The sequence below is a fragment of the Lagenorhynchus albirostris genome, chromosome 9, assembly GCF_949774975.1.
Source record: "Lagenorhynchus albirostris chromosome 9, mLagAlb1.1, whole genome shotgun sequence".
Taxonomy (NCBI): domain Eukaryota; kingdom Metazoa; phylum Chordata; class Mammalia; order Artiodactyla; family Delphinidae; genus Lagenorhynchus; species Lagenorhynchus albirostris.
The window spans coordinates 68,490,192-68,510,407 of NC_083103.1; the positions used below are offsets into that span (position 1 = coordinate 68,490,192).

The window sequence follows — 20,216 nt, forward strand, 5'->3', positions numbered from 1 at the left end:
CTGAGGATACTTTTCTATTTGGAAGAATGGTTAAATACTCAGCTTTAATTATTTACACATCGTCTCTGAATTCTCAGTGGATGGTTGAAGGGACCATCCCACTAACTTTACCAAAGTAATGAGAACAGAGTAGCTTCAAGCTACTGCTGCTATTAGCCGTGCCAACCACCAATGGATTTTTATTAGCTTTAACTTTTGCTCTTGATGTCACACAACTTGGCTGACCTGCCACTGATGAACAAAGGACGATTAATCATTTTATTTCGCAAAAGAGCAGTGTGGGCCTGCACCAGAAGCATTTAATAGAGAGGTTACATTTGTGCATGCTGAAATCATATTCAACTGAAGTAAAATTGCATCGTAGCCCGTGGTAGAGGAAAGTGATTTTCCAGGGAGGACCCCGTGCCTCACCAGAGCATGTTTCTCAGCCTCAACATTACTGGAATTGAGGGCTGGGTAAGTCTCTTGTGGCATTGTAGGATGATTACCAGCACCTCTGGTTTCTTTCCACTAGATTCCAGTAGCACCACCACCAGCATCACCCCTGATGTGACATTCAGAAATGTCTCTCGCTGACAAATGTCCCAGGGGTTTGCGCACAGCCACTGTCAGTTGAGTTGAGAACCACTGCCCTAGAGGAATGTGCAGCCCTCACCTTCTCTGCACTATCTGCCCAGTACGGTCCATTTATCCTGTCATTGTTTTGCCAAAGTTTGGCCTCTGTGCACCGGTGCCAGATTAAATCTTGGAGACAGAGTTTGGGGTGAAGTAGAAAGAAATCGCTTTATTGCTTTGCCAGGCAAAGGGGGCCACAGCAGGTTAATACCCTCAAGACTGTGTGTCCCACCCTGGAGAGGGTAATGAAGAGTCGTCTAGTGTTCAAGCAGCAGGGCGTGATCAGCTCACAGACATTCTGATTGGCTGGTAGTGAGGTAATGGGGAGTCAGCTTCATCAACCTCCTGGTTCCAACCGGTCTGGGGTCTACGTGCTTATGGGCAGCACACAGTTAAATTCTTCTACCTGGTGGAGGATTCAGTATCTGCAAAACAGCTCAAAGGACATGGCTCAGAATATTACCTATAGCCCTTGAGGAAGAATAAAGGCCTTGACTTTGTTTAATGGCTAAAGTATTATTATTTTGTCTTGCTTGACTGTTTTCCTTTCTTTCTGCATTTTCTCACTTCTCTGATTGAATTTATTCTTTGATTAAAGTTTTCCTACAGACAAAAGGCAGGTGGAGGTCTATTGTAGGAAGGCCTCATAGGGTCCTGCTTGGTTACAGTTGTTCCACACTGCTGAGCCCCTGGATGCCCGTCCCCCCCACCCCCCATGCCTTATATCCAGAGTGCGGTCTGACGCTCAAGGTTCCACTACTTCTCACTCAGTCCCTCCGTCAGGACCATGGGTTTGCCCTCTGTTCTTTTACAGATTCATTGTAAGAAGATGAGGTGGCTCCCCTTTTTCAGTGAAGCAGCAGCCAGCAAGCAGTAGGCTTTCCTTATTTATTTGTTTGTTGTCAGTCTTTCCCATCAGAAGGTGAGCTCCACCACAAGAGCAGGGATTTTGGTCACTTTTGGCCACTGCTGTAGCCCCACTGCCTGGCACAGTGCCTGGCCCAGAGCAGGTGACAAATACGTGTGAATGCTCAAACAAACGAGACGGCGATGACCTAACTGGATTCCGGACTTCTTGCCAGTTGTCTCGTCCAGTCTTCCTCCGTGTTTGAAGTGACATTATTTCCCCCTTCAGGTTTGGAAGGTCAAGGTGGTTTTCTTCTTCCTTCCTCCAAGCTGCTTTTGTCTCCCTGTAATTCAGTGATGTGGGAAAGTCATATTGCTGGGACCACATTCATTGTTTCAGCTTCATCAAGAGCGGTTCCACTCTAGCTTTTCTACGTGTTTCTTCCATTTTCACCAGCTTCCCTGTGTTAAATTTGATCTAATGGCAGTGCTTATCTTTGAATGGCTCCTTCAGTGACCCTGCATTGAGGCTATTTAATCCTAATGGGTCTTCCTCTGTCACACAAACTTTTCTTCCCCAAACTTCAGTCCTTATAAGAAGAGCTGCGGTATGATAAAGGCTTCATTAAGATTCCTTAATAGAACTGACTGGCTTTCCTTGATTGCATGATCATCGGCTAATGAAATTGTCTTGGTAACAAGAGCTATGGTGTATTACATTCTCTCTTGAGACGAAGTAGAAAGACAGTTGTATCAGCCCGATAAGAAGATTGATTGTTCACAGTTTGAATTTGATTGTCCTTAAGGGGAGCTAAACAAGAGATCATCTCCAGCTTCTCTAAGTGCTTTTCTTCTCTTGGAAAGTTACTGTTTTACTTTCCACACAAGCCAAGTATATAAATATCGTGCTTTGTTGCAGGAGAGTCAAAAGGAAGTGAGTGTCCATTTTTTTTCAGCATCGTAAACGATGCAGTTTGAGAGGCACCTGGATGACCCCGCACAGGCCTCTTGCTGTAGGTGGAGATCAAAGCTTTTCATTTCACATCTTCAAAAACTCTCTTTTCACCACAGGAGGGAACCCCCGAGGAAGGTTTGCCCTGGGCCTGGTGCAGAGCGAATGGAAGGTCTACGTGAAGAGACCTCTAGATAGAGAAGAACAAGACATTTACTTCCTCAATATCACCGCCACTGATGGGCTCTTTGTCACTCAGGCCATGGTGGAAGTGACTGTCAGTGATGTGAATGACAACAGCCCAGTGTGTGATCAGGTGAGATTTGTGGCTGTGTCGGATATATCACTGCTTTTTACTCTGCTTATCTAAAATTAAGTCAAAACCCATTTCACTTTTCTCCTTAAGGCCAGGCTGCTTTCTCATCTTATCTCCTTAAATAACGAGCTCCAAATGGTTATAAGAGGGTAAGAGGCAGACTCTAGGATGAAATATTATAAACATGAAAAGAGTATAGTTAGCACGATCAGTACCTAATTCTGCCCACCAAAAAAATCAAACAAACAGAAAAATAGAACCAGGAGTCTCAAAATTAAATAATTTTTAAGGACTCATAAAGGACACTATGAATTTTTCTGTCTGAATCACCTATTTCATAAAAGAAGAATGGACCACTCAGAAGTATGAATTACTTTTTTTGTATAAGGTTACACAGCTGGTTGGTAGCAACGTTGGTAATGAAGCTGGGTCTCCAGACCCCTTATGAAGTGGCCTTTCCACCACAGTTCAAAGCGTGACAGCGAATGCAAGGTGCCAGTAATTGATTTTATTTCCTTTCTTACCAAAGTTAAATCACTCTTCATTTACCTTTTCCTTACATGTGGATTGAGAGACAGTATTGGTGCTCTTTAGCTCAGAAAAGTGTTGCAAATAGATTTAGTCTCTCATACTAATGCCAGATGTTAGTAGTGGCTCTTTAAAGAGTGGAAGGGTCCCAAGGACTGAGAGGGGCATGATCAATATGTGATGTGGGTCATGGTTCCACACGGGTGGGGATTTTTGTCTGTTTTCTTCTCCGTTGTACTTCTAGCATCTCAGTGGTACCTAGCACACAGTAGGTGCCCAATCAGTAGTTGTTGATGATGAGCATGGGAGGCGCAAAGCAAGAGATATATATTCTCTGTTTCATCATATGGTATAAGATGATTCTGTGGTAAAGGAAAAACATAGCTGAAGATAAATTATGCGAATGCATTTTTAAAGAAATCATTTATAATGCTAAATATGACAATTGCCCCACAAACACTAATGATTCAATTCCCTTTCTTTACCTTTGCCTAGGTTGCATATACAGCATTATTTCCCGAAGACATTCCATCAAACAAAATCATCCTGAAGGTCAGTGCCAAGGATGCTGATATTGGATCCAATGGAGATATACGATACTCACTCTATGGATCTGGAAACAATGAATTTTTTCTAGATCCACAAAGTGGTAAGGCGAAATTTATTCTTTGGGTAAATGCCATTGTTAATCCACGAGAGAAGTTAAACTCTCACATGGTCTTATCACTAGGGGGTAGTTAGTATACAACAGCCTTGATATGATGCCCTGCTATCTTGGACTCTTAAGAAATACCAGTAGCACATGGTGTTTGGAGGACAGAAACCTCACGTGGCCTATAAAACTTGCCCTGACTTTACCTACATTTAGCAGCACCAAGTAATTGGATGTGTCTGTTTGCTTCTCCTCTTTCTCATATCCATGAGTGAAAGCAGCTGACCTATAAATAGTATAAATAGAATTCTATCACAAATGCAAGTTTCCATGCAAACCAGACAGCAGTGCATAGTAAGGAGAGTTTTGCCCTGTTGAAATCCCTTTTGGGGATTTCATCCATAGGGATGAAACATCCCTATGTTTACATCCCTATGGTTTACATCCATAGGGATGCTTATTAACATACTTGTCTGTTTGGTTTTTTTTTTGCGGTATGCGGGCCTCTCACTGTTGTGGCCTCTCCCGTTGCGGAGCACAGGCTCCGGACGCGCAGGCTCAGCGGCCATGGCTCACGAGCCCAGCCGCTCCACGGCATGTAGGATCTTCCCGGATCGGGGCATGAACCCGTGTACCCTGCATCAGCAGGCGGACCCTCAACCACTGTGCCACCTGGGAAGCCCTTGTCTGGTTTTAATTCATCATTCCTGTCTAGTTTCTCCAAAGCTATGAGTCCTCAGACTTGCTTACATATTGAGGTAAAATTTATAAGGTGAAAGGTTATGTACCCTAAAGGCAGATGCCCGCATTGAAGGCCATAGATAATGGAAAAGGCATTGTCTATGGAGGTAAATTATCTCCGTGTTGTGTATTGGATGGCCCATCCATTGACAATTTTTCAATGAAGTGTAAAGATTGAATAATTTGCATATTTCCAGTGTTGTGTTCATCATAATGAACAACAACTAATTTCTGAGTCTCCAGGAGGTATTAGTTCCTCCCTAGCTCTCTCCCATGTCCGGTGCATCTTACTGGGAAGGGCTTAGCTACATAACAATATGCTACTTGGCTAAAGAGGCCTGGCAATTTTTTATTGAATAGGTAACATTTATTAACTACTAGACCTAAAAGTACCTTATGGGATATTTGTGTTCGATTCCAAGATGAACCAAACAAAGCATCCCCAAGAGATACTGTAACCCAGTGGAGAAGACAGAGCTGTAAGTCAATACTAATAATAACAGAAATAACAACAGTAATAGTGAAAGACAGAATGAGTGCCCGGGAGAGATATCAGGAGAGATATATCTGGGCACAGAGGAAGAAGTAGCTAATATTCTGATAAGAGGGAAGGAGAAACTTTTAAAGCAGAGCTGGCATTTGAAATGAGCCAGGATTCTAGGAGCTAAAGCAGGACACTGCCGGTCACGGGGGCAGCGTGGGCAGAGAGCACGGCACATCCAGGGACAGCTGTGTACAACATTGTCACTGGTCAGAGGAGCCACAGAATGGCTCGTGAGAAAAGTGGTGGAAAAACAACTTTAGGTCAGATTTTGGAGGGTCTTGAATGCCCAACTGAAAAACCCCTGGGTGTTTTGGAGAAGGGGAGAATGATCCAGGCTAGATTTGAGAACTGGCTGCAGTCAGGAAGCCATAGGAGGGACAGCTTTATAAGTATAGATGGCTTCGTCCCAGTGACTTCTACTGATTTTGTTAAGAGTACATAATAATATTTCATGAGTCCTACTTTTCACCAAACAGTATTTATTCAGCTCTGTCATTGTGCTTATTGCCATCATCCATTGAAATTTAGGTAGCAAGAATAACAAAATCCCCACAGGGGCTGACACTCAGGACCAGTACAGCTATCTGAGTGATTAAAATACAGACATAACCTCCCTCCATGTTGGTTGCCAAAGAGCTGCTGCTTTAAGCTTCTCAGATAAGCCCCCACTGGAATCCTTCCCCAACAGCCACAGGCCCTACCACTCTCCAGCAAGTGGGGTTCGCCTGGCACAGTAGGACTCCTTCATGACCTCTTTCTGCTAAAGCCAGCCTGTTTTGACTGTTTTTCTCTAAAAGATGGGGTAAAAAAAATGTTAAATATCTGGAAGCAGACAGACTGCCCCTTCTGAGTTTACAAATCATGGACCTGATTGACCGTTAGAGAACTAAGGATACTGGTCCATTTTTCATGCTTTTTTTCTGGAGAAAATCCAGAAACAAGGCCGATCTCCAGAGCAGTCCTTGAGATGTTTAAAGAGGTGTGGAGCTTCTCCATGCTGCCAAGAGAAGGAATCCCTGAAACAAGAGGCTTCACAGTGGGATTAATTCATCTGAAGGTCGTACAGTTGGTTTTTTGTTGCGTCCAGAATCCCATCACTTTTTCCCTGATGCTTAAAAAAATTGAACTTGCTCGATTTTTCAAAGCATGATGCACTGGAGCCAGATGTCAGCAATCCTTCCTGTACTGGGGATTCTGTATATACAATAATTGATTCTCTGCTCTTCAAAGAAAGACAGTTTTTGAAAAGCTACGTCATTTATTTTCACAGGTGAGTTAAAAACTTTGGCTCTGTTGGACCGGGAGAGGGTCCCTGCATACAGCCTCATCGCCAGGGCCACCGACGGGGGTGGCAGGTTCTGCCAGTCTGACGTCCGTCTGATCCTGGAGGATGTGAACGATAACCCCCCAGTGTTTTCGTCCGACCACTACAACGCCTGTGTCTATGAGAACACAGCCACCAAGGCTCTGTTGACCAGAGTTCAAGCAGTAGATCCCGATGTCGGTAAGTCAGCTGCACTGATGGGATGCCTCCCTGTTTGTACATCTGACACATCTTCAGGTGCTACCTGTCCTTTAGTTTCATCAGCCCACCCTGGCTCCTTATCATGAAAACAAGTACATTAAACCACATTTCAGCTCTTCCACTGACACACTTCATATGCACAAGAGAACTCTGCAAGGCATCTTCCCACCTCTTTCTAGGATTTGAAGAAGCGATACTATGAATTCCTTTTCCTTTTAACAAAGATCTTGGGGTTTGCACTTTTTTAAACCTTTAGCATAAAAATAATAGCTTTCTTACTTGCCCATTCTTCCTGAACAAAGTTAAAATGCTGTGTTGTGTGGCAGGGAGAATTCATTTCCATTTCTATAAAGAATTGCATCCCATGCTTTAGCTGAAATACGGCAATCTCGATTTATGGTGGTACCCCATAGTGCAAAGACCAATTACGAAATGTGCTGCCAGTCCAATGTGGACTTCTTTTAACTGCCGTTTTCCAGAGTATTTTGCTCATATAAACTGACATCACTAGGAGGGGTGTAGGTGTGGGCGATAAGAAGGAATTAGAATTGAAAGTTGCTAATAAAGTTTGTGTTCCAATCCACTTTACATAATGAGATGGTGAGTTAGAAAAGATCGGAGTTAATTGCTAGGTAGTCCTTCCGAGAATGCATAAGTTATTGAGGTGACTGCATGATGGAATCTAAATAGGAAAGGACATATAGACAGCCTCTTGGTTGTGCATTTTAAGAGCTGTAAATCAGAGGACTGGGGAATGATGGGGTGTGTCTGTTATGCTAAACAGGCCTTTATATAATTCAGGGTCTTATTGCTTAATTCTGAATTGAAAGAAAAATTATTGGACTAATGGAAAAGTAAATACATGATAATTAGTTGAAAACAAATGTAGAGCCCAGGGTCTCTGCATATTTCCCCTTAGAGAAATTAGTGGCTACACTATGAATTATTGTTCTTACCTCATTAGCATAATTTCTGAGGCTGAGAACCAACCCTTTAAAAATCTGCATATTGTAAAGCTTGGTAAAAAAAAAAAAGATAAACAGGAAAAGACTCTTTTCATTTTGGCTGTGCCACGTGGCTTATGGGATCTTAGCTCCCCAACCAGGGATCAAACCCGGGCCCTTGGCAGTGAAAGCACCGAGTCCTAACCACTGGACCGCCAGGGAATTCCGGAAAAGACTCTTTTATTGATTTATAATTATGTAATATTTACAAATACTCTTTTTTAAATGAGGATTGGAAAACATTCTGTGGACTCTTAATAGCAGACTTTTGGGGAAAAAGGACAGAAATCATGCAAATGAATCATTAATAATTTAAATCTAACTCTGGGAATGTGTAATTGGGCCAGAGATGAAATTTTAAGATCTAAAAATGTTTTAATTTAAACTAAAATTTCAATTTTAAAAAATTGGAGTTTTTCTACTCACCTCCTTCCTAAAGGAACTGGGTATGCTCTATGTACTAGAGATTGTACAGAACACAGAGGGAGTCTGATCAGTGCACATGATGTTTCAGACAGTGGAGGTGGGGAGAGGTTATTGACTCACAGATGTGGTTGTGCTGGAGGGTATGCAGTTAGCTCCGTCCTTCTCACTTCTTCTGAGTCAGCTGTCCGGGTTGGCAGTTGGGGAAGAAGGGTTGACCAGACTCTGGGCATTAGCAGGGCAGAGATGATAAAGTCTTTCAAAGACCAAACCCAGAATAACGACCTTATCGGCACCTCCCTGTGCTCATTTGCACTAATTAGCAAAAAATTAGCTTACGCTCAGAGCTTCAAACAGACACGGAGTTATGAGTGTTGCTCATATAAGATGTGTTCACCAGGCTATTGTATTCGCTTCCGGAAAACCAGAGCATAGGATACCAGATTTTGGGTCATATTCTCAGTTTTTGTAGAATTCATTTAGCTTTAAAAAAATAAAAACTAAGACAGCCGGGAAAGAACAAATGAACACCTCTAAAAAGGCAAGCTGAGCACCTGCTATTTCCAGGCACCATGCTGAGGAGGTGGGTGTGAAGGTCTAGGTCAGAGCCTGCAGGGGGATTCCAGAGTCAAACCCGCATTCTCCAGAGTCCCGGGTGTCAGTGACTGGGGGCTCATGCCATTTTCATTAGCAGCCTGATTCCCCATTTCTCTGTCTTCTGTAAGGCAGCACAGAGGAGCGTTGAGCCGCATACTGAGATGACCAGTGTGTGGAGTGGGCGAATCATCTGGTGGCCAAACTCAGCCTCTGGCCTGAAGCTGAGTTTGCACATGAATCGTTAAGACTGAATTCAGCCCTCCAGTATCTTGAGTTTGGCTTACATACAGTGTTCCAAAAAGTTTGAATTAATTAATTGTCAATAAAAGTCAAGAGATACTGATTTGAATTTTCAATTTCTGGCATTTTCTAAACACAGCACTGAGAAGACTCAGCAATTCCAGGTGCACAGTCCCACCATGGTAGGAGCCTAGTAGCGGCTGCCTCCTTGATACCAGCCAGTTCTCACCCTCCCAATCCCCAGCCACCTCACTTCCTTATCTTACCACCTGACTTCATAGGCCCCTCTCTAAAGTGACAAGGAAATGTCTGATTTTTAAAGAACTTTTAATTTTGAAATAATCATAGGTTCACAGGAAGTTGCCAAAAACAAAAATGTACAGGAGGTGGCATGTACTTTTCACCCAGCCCTTTCTCCCAATGATACCATCTTGCATAACTGTAGTACACTCAGATTTTGGCGCAGGTACGTGTGTGTGTGTGTGGTTGTGTGTGTGTGTGTGTGTGGTTGTGTGTGGTTGTGTGTGTGTGTTTGTGGTTGTGTGGGTGTGGTTGTGGGTGTGGTTGTGTGTGTGTGTGGTTGTGTGTGTGTGTGTGGTTGTGTGGGTGTGGTTGTGTGTGGGTGTGGTTGTGTGTGGGTGTGGTTGTGTGGTTGTGTGTGTGTGGGTGTGTGTGTGTGGTTGTGTGTGGGTGTGGTTGTGTGTGGTTGTGTGTGGGTGTGGTTGTGTGTGGTTGTGTGTGGGTGTGGTTCTATGCAGCTTTATCACCTGTGAAGCTTCATGTAACCACCACACCCACCTCCTCCGCACACTTCCTTCCCAGTTTCTAACCCCTGGCAACCGCTAATCTTCGTATCTATAATTTTGTTATTTCACAAATGTTATTTAAATGGAATCGTGTAGTTTGTCACCTTTTGAAAATGGCCTTTTTCACTCAGCATCATTCCTTTGAGATCCATCCAAGTGGTCTAACTGGTTTCTGACCCTAGTGAAGAACATTGGTTCCATTTGTAAAAATGACAGGGCTATTTGGCTCATGAAACTTCTTTTGTTAAGCATATTCCTTTACCTCAAGTTACAAACGATTTCAACAGCATTTGGCTGCAGTATATACTAAGTCACTATAAACCGCAGAGAAAAGACAAAGATATATTAATCTGAAATCCGATTCCCTTGCTTCGTAAATTCAAAATGCTTACAGTGACTTGCTAACCTTTCATATCCTGGTTTCCTAATTTTAAAAAATATTATTGCTTTTAGCCAAACAACTCTTTTCCTATGCCAAATTCATTATTCATAATGAACCAACTGCCTAGGTCAGGAATAAAATAAAAACAGAGGAAGACAAGACCATTTTAGCACCCAATTTATGAGTTCTAAGAAATAGCATGGCAACTGTCTAGATTTCAGCGTTAAATTCTTAGTTTTCCTGTAAAATGGAAACATCCTCAATCCCATGAACTAATGACATGACATTAAGACCTAACATTTACAAAAATTTAATACTTTCAGTAAAGATTAGGAGACTTTTTTTTGCACCACCTCTTTGGGGTTAATATTTTACTATTTACCGTACCTCTTAAGATAGGAATTGTGTCCAGGTTCTCAATTTTGAGGGTTTTTTAAGCTAGCAAATGGAATATGCAGAGGTGAAAATTGGAGCTAAAATCTGTGACCATTTTAGGCAAAGTGACATGGAAATAAAATGTAAACTTGCACTGGAAAATATGCCAGAGACCATGATTTATTGAGAGGCGAATGTCCAGATATTTGAGATTCAAGAGGACATATTTTTCCTCTTATGGATCAGGGACATAAAGTAAGGAAATGTTCGCATGAGCAACTCACCCCTTTCCTGTAAAATATTTCCTACAAAGTTTAGAACTTCTTTCAGGGATTTTGGAGAAACTTGGAAGCTTGTAACATTCATTACATTTATTTTCCATTCAATATAACTGATATTTAATGAGTAGCTACATAGCAGGCATTCTTGAAGGAACTATACAAGGAATGTGCAGTGACAGGCCTAGGTTCTATGCAGTAGTGAAGGGCATGAATCAGCAACACATAGACCTTGAATAAAAGGCATAGCTCGCAGAATGAATGGGATTCAACAGGCAGAGGGAGAAAGGCCTTCAGGAAAACAGGAACCAGGAGGATGAAGGTGCAAAGCTGGGAAACTCTGGACCCAATTAAATAGTTGGGAGATCATCACATGGTCAAGGACAGAGAGAAGGCAGTGAGATGAGAGAAGGCATCTGGGCCTGATTGTGGTGGTTCACAAAGACCAGGAATTGTGTGCTTAAACCAATAGATAGAAAAGAAACACCGAGCACTTTGGAGAAAAGAAATTCATCAGTTCTGGGTTTGGGAAATGCTAATCTGATAGGAGCATCTAACATGGGCATTAGGAAATCTTCTAGGAGAGTATCAAGAAAGATCACAGGGGGCAAAATTCGAGTAGTAGCTTTGGGATTTAAAAGGAAGAAGCAGGGACTTCCCTGGTGGTCGAGTGGCTAAGGCTCCATGCTCCCAATGCAGGGGGCCCAGGATTGATACCTGGTCAGGGAACTAGATCCCCCATGCCACAACTAAGAGTTCACATGCCGTAACTAAAGATCCCACATGCTACAATGAAGATCCTACACACGGCAACAAAGATACCGCATGCCGCAACTAAGACCCGGCACAGCCAAATAAATAAATAAAAGGAAGGGGCAGAGGAGAGAGAGATTTTACATGTGAAATCTGTCGATTTTGGTACTGACTGGATTGAAGGCACAATGGACAGGCTAGACCAGAACTCAAACTCGTGCACCAGGTGCAGGTGCTGTTTGCGCAGAAATAGCTTAGGTGGCCTGAAGCAGGACCTGGTGTAGAAAGATGAAAAACTGGAGACACATTGGGAATTAAAGTACAGTCCTTCAGGAAAAAGTCAGGAATAAAGATAATAAGTTTGTTAATCATGACAGAGTAAGGAGGCTTTGCCTTTGAGCGGTTTACAGTCATAGTGGGAAACAGGCAAGCACAAAAGAACATTCAAAGAAAAATGGAATCAATGTTACAAGAGAGTTGCATCTGTAAAAGTAGGAATTTTGCTTATTTTTAAATTTAATTTCTATTTTATATTGGACTACAGTTAATTTACAATGTTGTGTTAGTTTCAGGTGTACAGTAAAGTGATTCAGTTATACATATACCTATATTCATTCTTTTGCAGATTTTTTCCCATATAGGTTATGACAGAATATTGAGTAGAGTTCCCTACACTATACAGTAGGTCTTTGTTGATTATCTGTTTTATATATAGTAGTGTGTATATGTTAATCCCAGACTCCTAATTTATCCCTCCCCCCATGTTTCCCCTTTGGTAATCATAAGTTTGTTTTCAAAGTCTGTGAGTCTGTTTCTGTTTTGTAAATAAGTTCATTTGTACCATTCTTTTAGATTCCACATATAAGCAATATCATATGATATTTGTCTTTCTCTGTCTGACTTACTTCACTTAGTATGATAATTTCTAGGTCCATCCATGTTGCTGCTAATGACATTATTTTATTCTTATTTGTGGCTAAGTAATATTCCATTGTATATATGTACCACATCTTTTTGTCCATTCCTCTCTCAATGGACATTTAGGTTGCTTCCATGTCCTGGCTTTGTAAATAGTGCTGCAATGAACATTGGGGTGCATGTATCTTTTGGGATTATGATTTTCTCCAGAAAAAATAGGGATTTTGTAACGATTAGTCAATACATGTAAAATGCTAACACAGGTCCCTGTGGGAACATGAAAACATGAGCAATGAATTTTCAAGTGGGACAATTCAGGAAGGATTCACAAAGTGGTAGTAGCATTTAAGTTGGGTTTTAAGGGTTGGGGCTTTTCAGAGACCTTCAAGATGTCAGAAGAGTAAGGCGAGGCAATCACCTTCCTCCCCACACATACACCAGAAATACATCTACATGTGGAACAACTCCTACAGAACACCTACTGAACGCTGGCAGAAGACCTCAGACCTCCCAAAAGGCAAGAAACTCCCCATGTACCTGGGTAGGGCAAAAGAAAAAACAGACAAAAGAATAGGGACGGGACCTGCACCAGTGGGAGGGAGCGGTGAAGAAGGAATGGTTTCCACACACTAGGAAGCCCCTTCACTGGCAGAGATGGGGGGTGACAGGAGGGAAGCTTCGGAGCCACGGAGGAGAGCACAGCAACAGGAATGCAGAGAGCAAAGTGGAGAGATTCCCACACAGAGGATCGGTGCCGACCAGCCCTCACCAGCCCGAGAGGCTTGTCTGCTCACCCGCTGGGACGGGTGGGGGCTGGGAGCTGAGGCTTGGGCTTCAGAGGTCAGATCCCAGGGAGAGGACTGGGGTTGGCGGCGTGAACACAGCCTTAAGGGGGCTAGTGCGCCACAGCTAGCCGGGAGGGAGTCCGGGAAAAGGTCTGGAACTGCGGAAGAGGCAAGAGACCATTGTTTTGGGGTGCCGGAGGAGAGGGGATTCAGAGCACCACCTAAACGAGCTCCAGAGACAGGCGTGAGCCGTAACTACCAGGGCGGACACAAGAGAGGGGCATGAAACGCTAAGGCTGCTGCTGCAGCCACCAAGAAGCCTGTGTGCGAGCACAGGTCACTAGCCACACCTGCCCTCCTGGGAGCCTGTGCAGCCTGCCACTGCCAGGGTCCTGGGATCCAGGGACAACTTCCCCAGGAGAACACACGGCGCGCCTCAGGCTGGTGCAACGTCACGCTGGCCTCTGCCGCTGCAGGCTCGCCCCAAATCCATACCCCTCCCTCCCCCCGGCCTGAGTGAGCCAGAGCCCCCGAATCAGCTGCTACTTTAACCCTGTCCTACCTGAGTGAAGAACAGACACCCTCAGACGACCTACACGCAGAGGCGGGGCCAATCCAAACCTGAACCCCAGGAGCTGTGCGAACAAAGAAGAGAAAGGGAAATCTCTCCCAGCAGCCTCAGGAGCAGCAGATTAAATCTCCACAATCAACTTGATGTACCCTGCATCTCTGGAATACCTGTATAGACAATGAATCATCCCAAAATTGAGGCGCTGGACCTTGGGAGCAATGATATATATTTCTTTTTTTTTTTTTTCCTTTTTCTCTTTCTGTGAGTGTGTATGTGTATGCTTCCTCAAGTGATTTTGTCTGTATACCTTTGCTTTTACCATTTGTCCTAGGGTTCTGTCTGTCTGTTTACTTTTATTTTTTTAAGTATAGTTTTTAGCACTTGTTATCATTGATGGATTTGTTTTTTCATTTGGTTGGACTCTTCTTTCTTTCTTTTCCTTTTTTTAAATTAATTTTTAATATTTTCTTTTATTTTAATTACTTTCTTTTCTTTTCTTTCTTTTTTCCTCACTTTTCTTCTGAGCCATGTGGCTCACAGGGTCTTGGTGCTCTGGCCAGGTATCAGGCCTGTGCTTCTCAGGTCGGAGAGCCAAGTTCAGGACATTGGTCCACCAGAGATCTCCCAGCTCCACGTAATATCAAACTGTGAAAGCTCTCCTAGATATCTCCACCTCAATGCTAAGACTCAGCTCCACTCAACCATGAGCAAACTACAGTGCTGGACACCCTATGCCAAATAACTAGCAAGACAGGAACACAACCCCACCCATTAGCAGAGAGGTTGCCTAAAATAATAAGGTGACAGACACCCCAAAATACACCACTGGACGAGGTCCTGCCCACCAGAAACACAATATGCAGCCTCATCCACCAGAAAATAGGCACTACTCCCCTCCACCAAGAAGCCTACACAACCCACTGAACCAACCTTAGCCACTGGGGGCAGACATCAAAAACAATGGGAAATACGAACCTGCAGCCTGTGAAAAGGAGACCCCAAACACAGTAAGTTAAGCAAAATGAGAATACAGAGAAACACACAGAAGATGAAGTAGTAAAGTAAAATCCCACCAGACCAAACAAATGAAGAGGAAATAGGCAGTCTACATGAAAAAGAATTCAGAGTAATGATAGTAAAGACGATCCAAAATCTTGGAAATAGAATGGAGAAAATACAAGAAACATTTAAAAAGGACCTAGAAGAACTAAAGAGCAAACAAACAATGGTGAATAACACAATAAATGAAATTATTCTCTAGAAGGGATCAATAGCAGAATAACTGAGGCAGAAAAACGGAGAAGTGACCTGGAAGATAAAATAGTGGAAATAACTACTGCAGAGCAGAAAAAAGAAAAAAGAATGAAAAGAATTGAGGACAGTCTCAAAGACCTCTGGGACAACGTGAAACACACCAACATTTGAGTTATAGGGGTCCCAGAAGAAGAGAAAAAGAAAGGGACTGAGAAAATATTTGAAGATATTATAGTCAAAAACTTCCCTAATATGGGAAAGCAAATAGTCAATCAAGTTGAGAAAATGCTGAGAGTCCCATACAGGGTAAATTCAAGGTGAAGCATACCAAGACACATATTAATCAAACTATCAAAAATTAAATACAAAGAACAAATATTAAAAGCAGCAAGGGAAAAACAACAAATAACATACAAGGGGATCCCCATAAGGTTAACAGCTGATCTTTCAGCAGAAACTCTGCAAGCCAGAAGGGAGTGGCAGGACATATTTAAAGTGATGAAAGCCTACAACCAAGATTACTCTACCCAGCAAGGATCTCATTCAGATTCCACGGAGAAATTAAAACCTTTACAGACAAGCAAAACCTAACAGAATTCAGCACCACCAAACCAGCTTTGCAACAAATGCTAAAGGAACTTCTCTAGGCAGGAAACGCAAGAGAACGAGAAGACCTACAATAAAAAACCCAAGACAATTAAGAAAATGATAATAGGAACATAGATATCGATAATAACCTTAAATATAAATGGGTTAAATGCTCCAACCAAAAGACATAGACTGGCTGAATGGATACAAAAACAAGACCCATATATATGCTGTCTACAAGAGACCCACATCAGACCTAGGGACACATACAGACTGAAATTGAGGGGGTGTAAAAGATATTCCATGCATATGGAAATCAAAAGAAAGCTGGAGTAGCAAGTATCATATCAGACAAAACAGACTTTAAAACAAAGACTATTACAGGAGACAAAGAAGGACACTACTTAATGATCAATGGACAATCCAAGAAGAAGATATAACAATTGTAAATATTTGTGCACCCAACATAGGAGCACCTCAATACATAGGCAAATGCTAACAGCCATAAAAGCAGAAATCGACAGTAATACACTCATAGTAGGGGACTTTAACACCCCACTTTCACCAATGGACAGATCATCCAAAACGAAAATAAATAGGGAAACACAAGCTTTAAATGATACATTAAACAAGATGGACTTAATTGATATTTATAGGACATTCCATCCAAAAACAACAGAATACACTTTCTTCTCAAGTACTCATGGAGCATTCTCCAGGATAGATCATATCTCGGGTCACAAATCAAGCGTGGTAAATGTAAGAAAATTGAAATCATATCAAGTATCTTTTCCGACCACAATGCTTTGAGACTAGATATCAATTACAGGAAAAAATCTGTAAATAATACAAACACATGGAGGCTAAACAATACACTATGAAATAGCCAAGAGATAACTGAGGAAATCAAAAAATTCCTAGAAACAAATGACAATGAAAACACAATGAACCAAAACCTATGGGATGCAGCAAAAGCAGTTCTAAGCAGGAAGTTTATAGCAATACAATCCTACCTCAAGAAACAAGAAACATCTCAAATAAACAACCTAACCTTATACCTAAAGCAATTAGGGAAAGAAGAACAAAAAGACACCAAAGTTAGCAGACGAAAGAAGTCATAAAGATCAGATCAGAAAAAATGAAGAAGGAATGAAGGAAACAATAGCAAAGATCAATAAAACTAAAACCTGCTTCTCTGAGAAGATAAACAAAATTGGTAAACAATTAGCCACACTCATCAAGAAAAAAGAGACTGAAATCAATAGAATTAGAAATGGAAAAGGAGAAGTAACAACTGATATTGCAGAAATACAAAGGATCATGAGAGTTTACTATAAGCAACTATATGCCAGTAAAATGGACAACCTGGAAGAAATTGACAAGTTCTTAGAAAAGCACAAACTTCCAAGACTGAACCAGGAAGAAATAGAAAATATAAACAGACCAATCACATACACAAGCACAGGACCAGATGGCTTCACAGACGAATTATATCAAACATTTAGAAATAGCTAACACCTATCCTTCTCAAACTCTTCCAAAATATAGCAGAGGGAGGAACACTCCCAACCTCATTCTACAAGGCCACCATCACCCTGATACCAAAACAAGACAAAGATGTCACAAAAAAAGAAAACTACAGGCCAATATCACTGATGAACATAGATGCAAAAATCCTCAACAAAATACTAGCAAATAGAATCCAACAGCACATTTAAAGGACCACACACCACGATCAAGTGTGATTTATCCCATGAATAATCCCAGAAAGGATTCTTCAATACACGCAAATCAATCAATGTGATATACCATATTAATAAATTGAAGGATAAAAACCATATGATCATCGCAACAGGTGCAGAAAAAGCTTTCAACAAAATTCAACACCCATTTATGATAAAAACCTGCCAGAAAGTAAGCATAGAGGGAACTTACCTCAACATAATAAAGGCCATATATGACAAACACACAGCTAACATCATTCTCAATGGTGAAAAACTGAAACCATTTCCACTAAGATCAGGAACAAGACAAGGTTGCCCACTGTCACCACTGTCATTCAATATAGTATTTCAAGTTTTAGCCACAGCCATCAGAGAAGAAAAAGAAATAAAAGGAATCCAGATCAGAAGAGAAGAAGTAAAGCTGTCAGTGTTTGCAGAGGACATGATACTATACATAGAGAATCCTAAAGATGCTGCCAGAAGACTACTAGCGCTAATCAATGAATTTGGTAAAGTAGCAGAATATAAAATTAATGCACAGAAATCTCCTATACACTAATGATGAAAAATCTAAAAGAGAAATTAAGGAAACACTCCCATTTACCGTTGCAATGAAAAAAATAAAATACCTAGGAATAAACCTACCTAGGGAGACAAAAGACGTGTATTCAGAAAACTATAAGACATTGATGAAAGAAATGAAAGATGATACAAACAGATAGTGAGATATACCATGTTCTTAGATTGGAAGAATCAACATTGTGAAAATGACTATACTACCCAAAGCAATCTACAGATTCAATGCAATCCCTATCAAACTACCAATGGAATTTTTCAAAGAAGTAGAACAAGAAATTTCACAATTTGTATGGAAACACAAAAGACCCCCAATAGCCAAAGCTATCTTGAGAAGGAAAAACGGAGCTGGAGGAATCAGGCTCCCTGACTTCAGACTATACTACAAAGCTACAGTAATCAAGACAGTATGGTACTGGCACAAAAACAGAAATATAGATCAACGGAACAGGATAGAAATCCCAGAGATAAAACCACGCTCATATGGTCACCTTATTTTTGATAAAGGAGGCAAGAATATACAATGGAGAAAAGACAGCCTCCTCAATAATTGGTGTTGGGAAAACTGGACAGCTACATGTAAAAGAAAGAGCTTAGAACACTCCCTAACACCATACACAAAAATAAACTCAAAATGGAATAAAGAGCTAAATGTAAGGCCAGGCACTATAAAACTCTCAGGACTTCCCTGGTGGCGCAGTGGTTGAGAGTCCACCTGCCAATGCAGGGGATGTGGGTTTGTGCCCCGGTCCGGGAAGATCCCACATGCCGTGGAGCGACTGGGCCCGTGAGCCATGGCTGCTGAGCCTGCGCGTCCGGAGCCTGTGCTCCGCAGCGGGAGAGGCCACAACAGTGAGAGGCCTGCGTACCACCAAAAAAAAAAAAAAAAAAACTCTTAGAGGAAAACATAGGCAAAACACTCTACAATATAAATCACAGCAAGATCCTTTTTGACCCAATTCCTAGAGAAATGAACATAAAAACAAAAATAAACAAATGGGACCTAATGAAACTTAATAGCTTTTGCACAGCAAAGAAAACCATAAACAAGACGAAAAGACAACCCCTAGAATGGGAGAAAATATTTGCAAATGAAGCAACTGACAAAGGATTAATCTCCAAAATATACAAGCAGCTCATGCAGCTCAATATCAAAAAAACAGCCCAATACAAAAATGGGCAGAAGACCTAAATAGACATTTCTCCAAAGAAGATATACAGATTGCCAAAAAACACATGAAGCGATGCTCAACATCACTAATCATCAGAGAAATGCAAAACAAAACTACAAATAGGTATCACCTCACACTGGTCAGAATGGCCATCATCAAAAATCTACAAACAATAAATGCTGGAGAGGGTGTGGAGAAAAGGGAACCCTCTTGCACTGTGGGTGGGAATGTCATTTGATACAGCCGCTATGGAGAACAGTATGGACGTTCCTTAAAAAACTAAAAATAGAACTACCATACCACCCAGCAATCCCACTACTGGGCATATACCCTGAGAAAACCACAATTCAAAAAGAGTCATGTACCACAATGTTCATTGCAGCTCTATTTACAATAGCCAGGACATAGAAGCAACCTAAGTGTCCATTGACAGACGAATGGATAAGGAAGATGTGGCACATATATAATGGACTATTACTCAGCCATAAAAAGGAACTAAATTGAGTTATTTGTAGTGAGGTGGATGGACCTAGAGACTGTCATACAGAGTGAAGTAAGTCAGAAAGAGAAAAACAAATACCATATGTTAACACATATATATGGAATCTAAAAAAAAAAAAAATCTTCATGAAGAACCTAAGGGCAAGATGGGAATAAAGATGCAGACCTACTAGAGAATGGACTTGAGGACATGGGAAGGGGGAAGGGTAAGCTAGCACAAAGTGAGAGAGTGGAACGAACATACATACACTACCAAATGTAAAATAGATAGCTAGTGGGAAGCAGCCGCATAGCACAGGGAGATTAGCTTGGTGCTTTGTGACCACCTAGAGGGGTGGGATAGGGAGGGTGGGAGGGAGGGAGACGCAAGGGGCAGGAGATACGGGGATATATGTATATGTATAGCTGATTCACTCTGTTATATAGCAGAAACAACAGACCATTGTAAAGCAATTATACTCCAATAAAGATGTTAAAAAAAAAAGGGTGGGGGCTTGAACTTGGGTCAAGAAGAGGGGAACGATCCAGTAGCAAAAGAGAAAGAAAGAGA

General features: G+C 41.7%; 1 protein-coding gene across 1 annotated transcript in view; it reads left to right on the forward strand.

Annotated features, from left to right (window-relative positions):
• Positions 1–20,216, forward strand: part of FAT3 (FAT atypical cadherin 3) — a 696,814-nt gene that overhangs the window by 600,583 nt on the left and 76,015 nt on the right. The window contains exons 11-13 of the mRNA XM_060157887.1: positions 2,533–2,729; positions 3,753–3,906; positions 6,465–6,698. Of these exons, the coding sequence (XP_060013870.1) occupies positions 2,533–2,729; positions 3,753–3,906; positions 6,465–6,698 (585 nt within the window). The remainder of the gene's footprint in view (positions 1–2,532; positions 2,730–3,752; positions 3,907–6,464; positions 6,699–20,216) is intronic.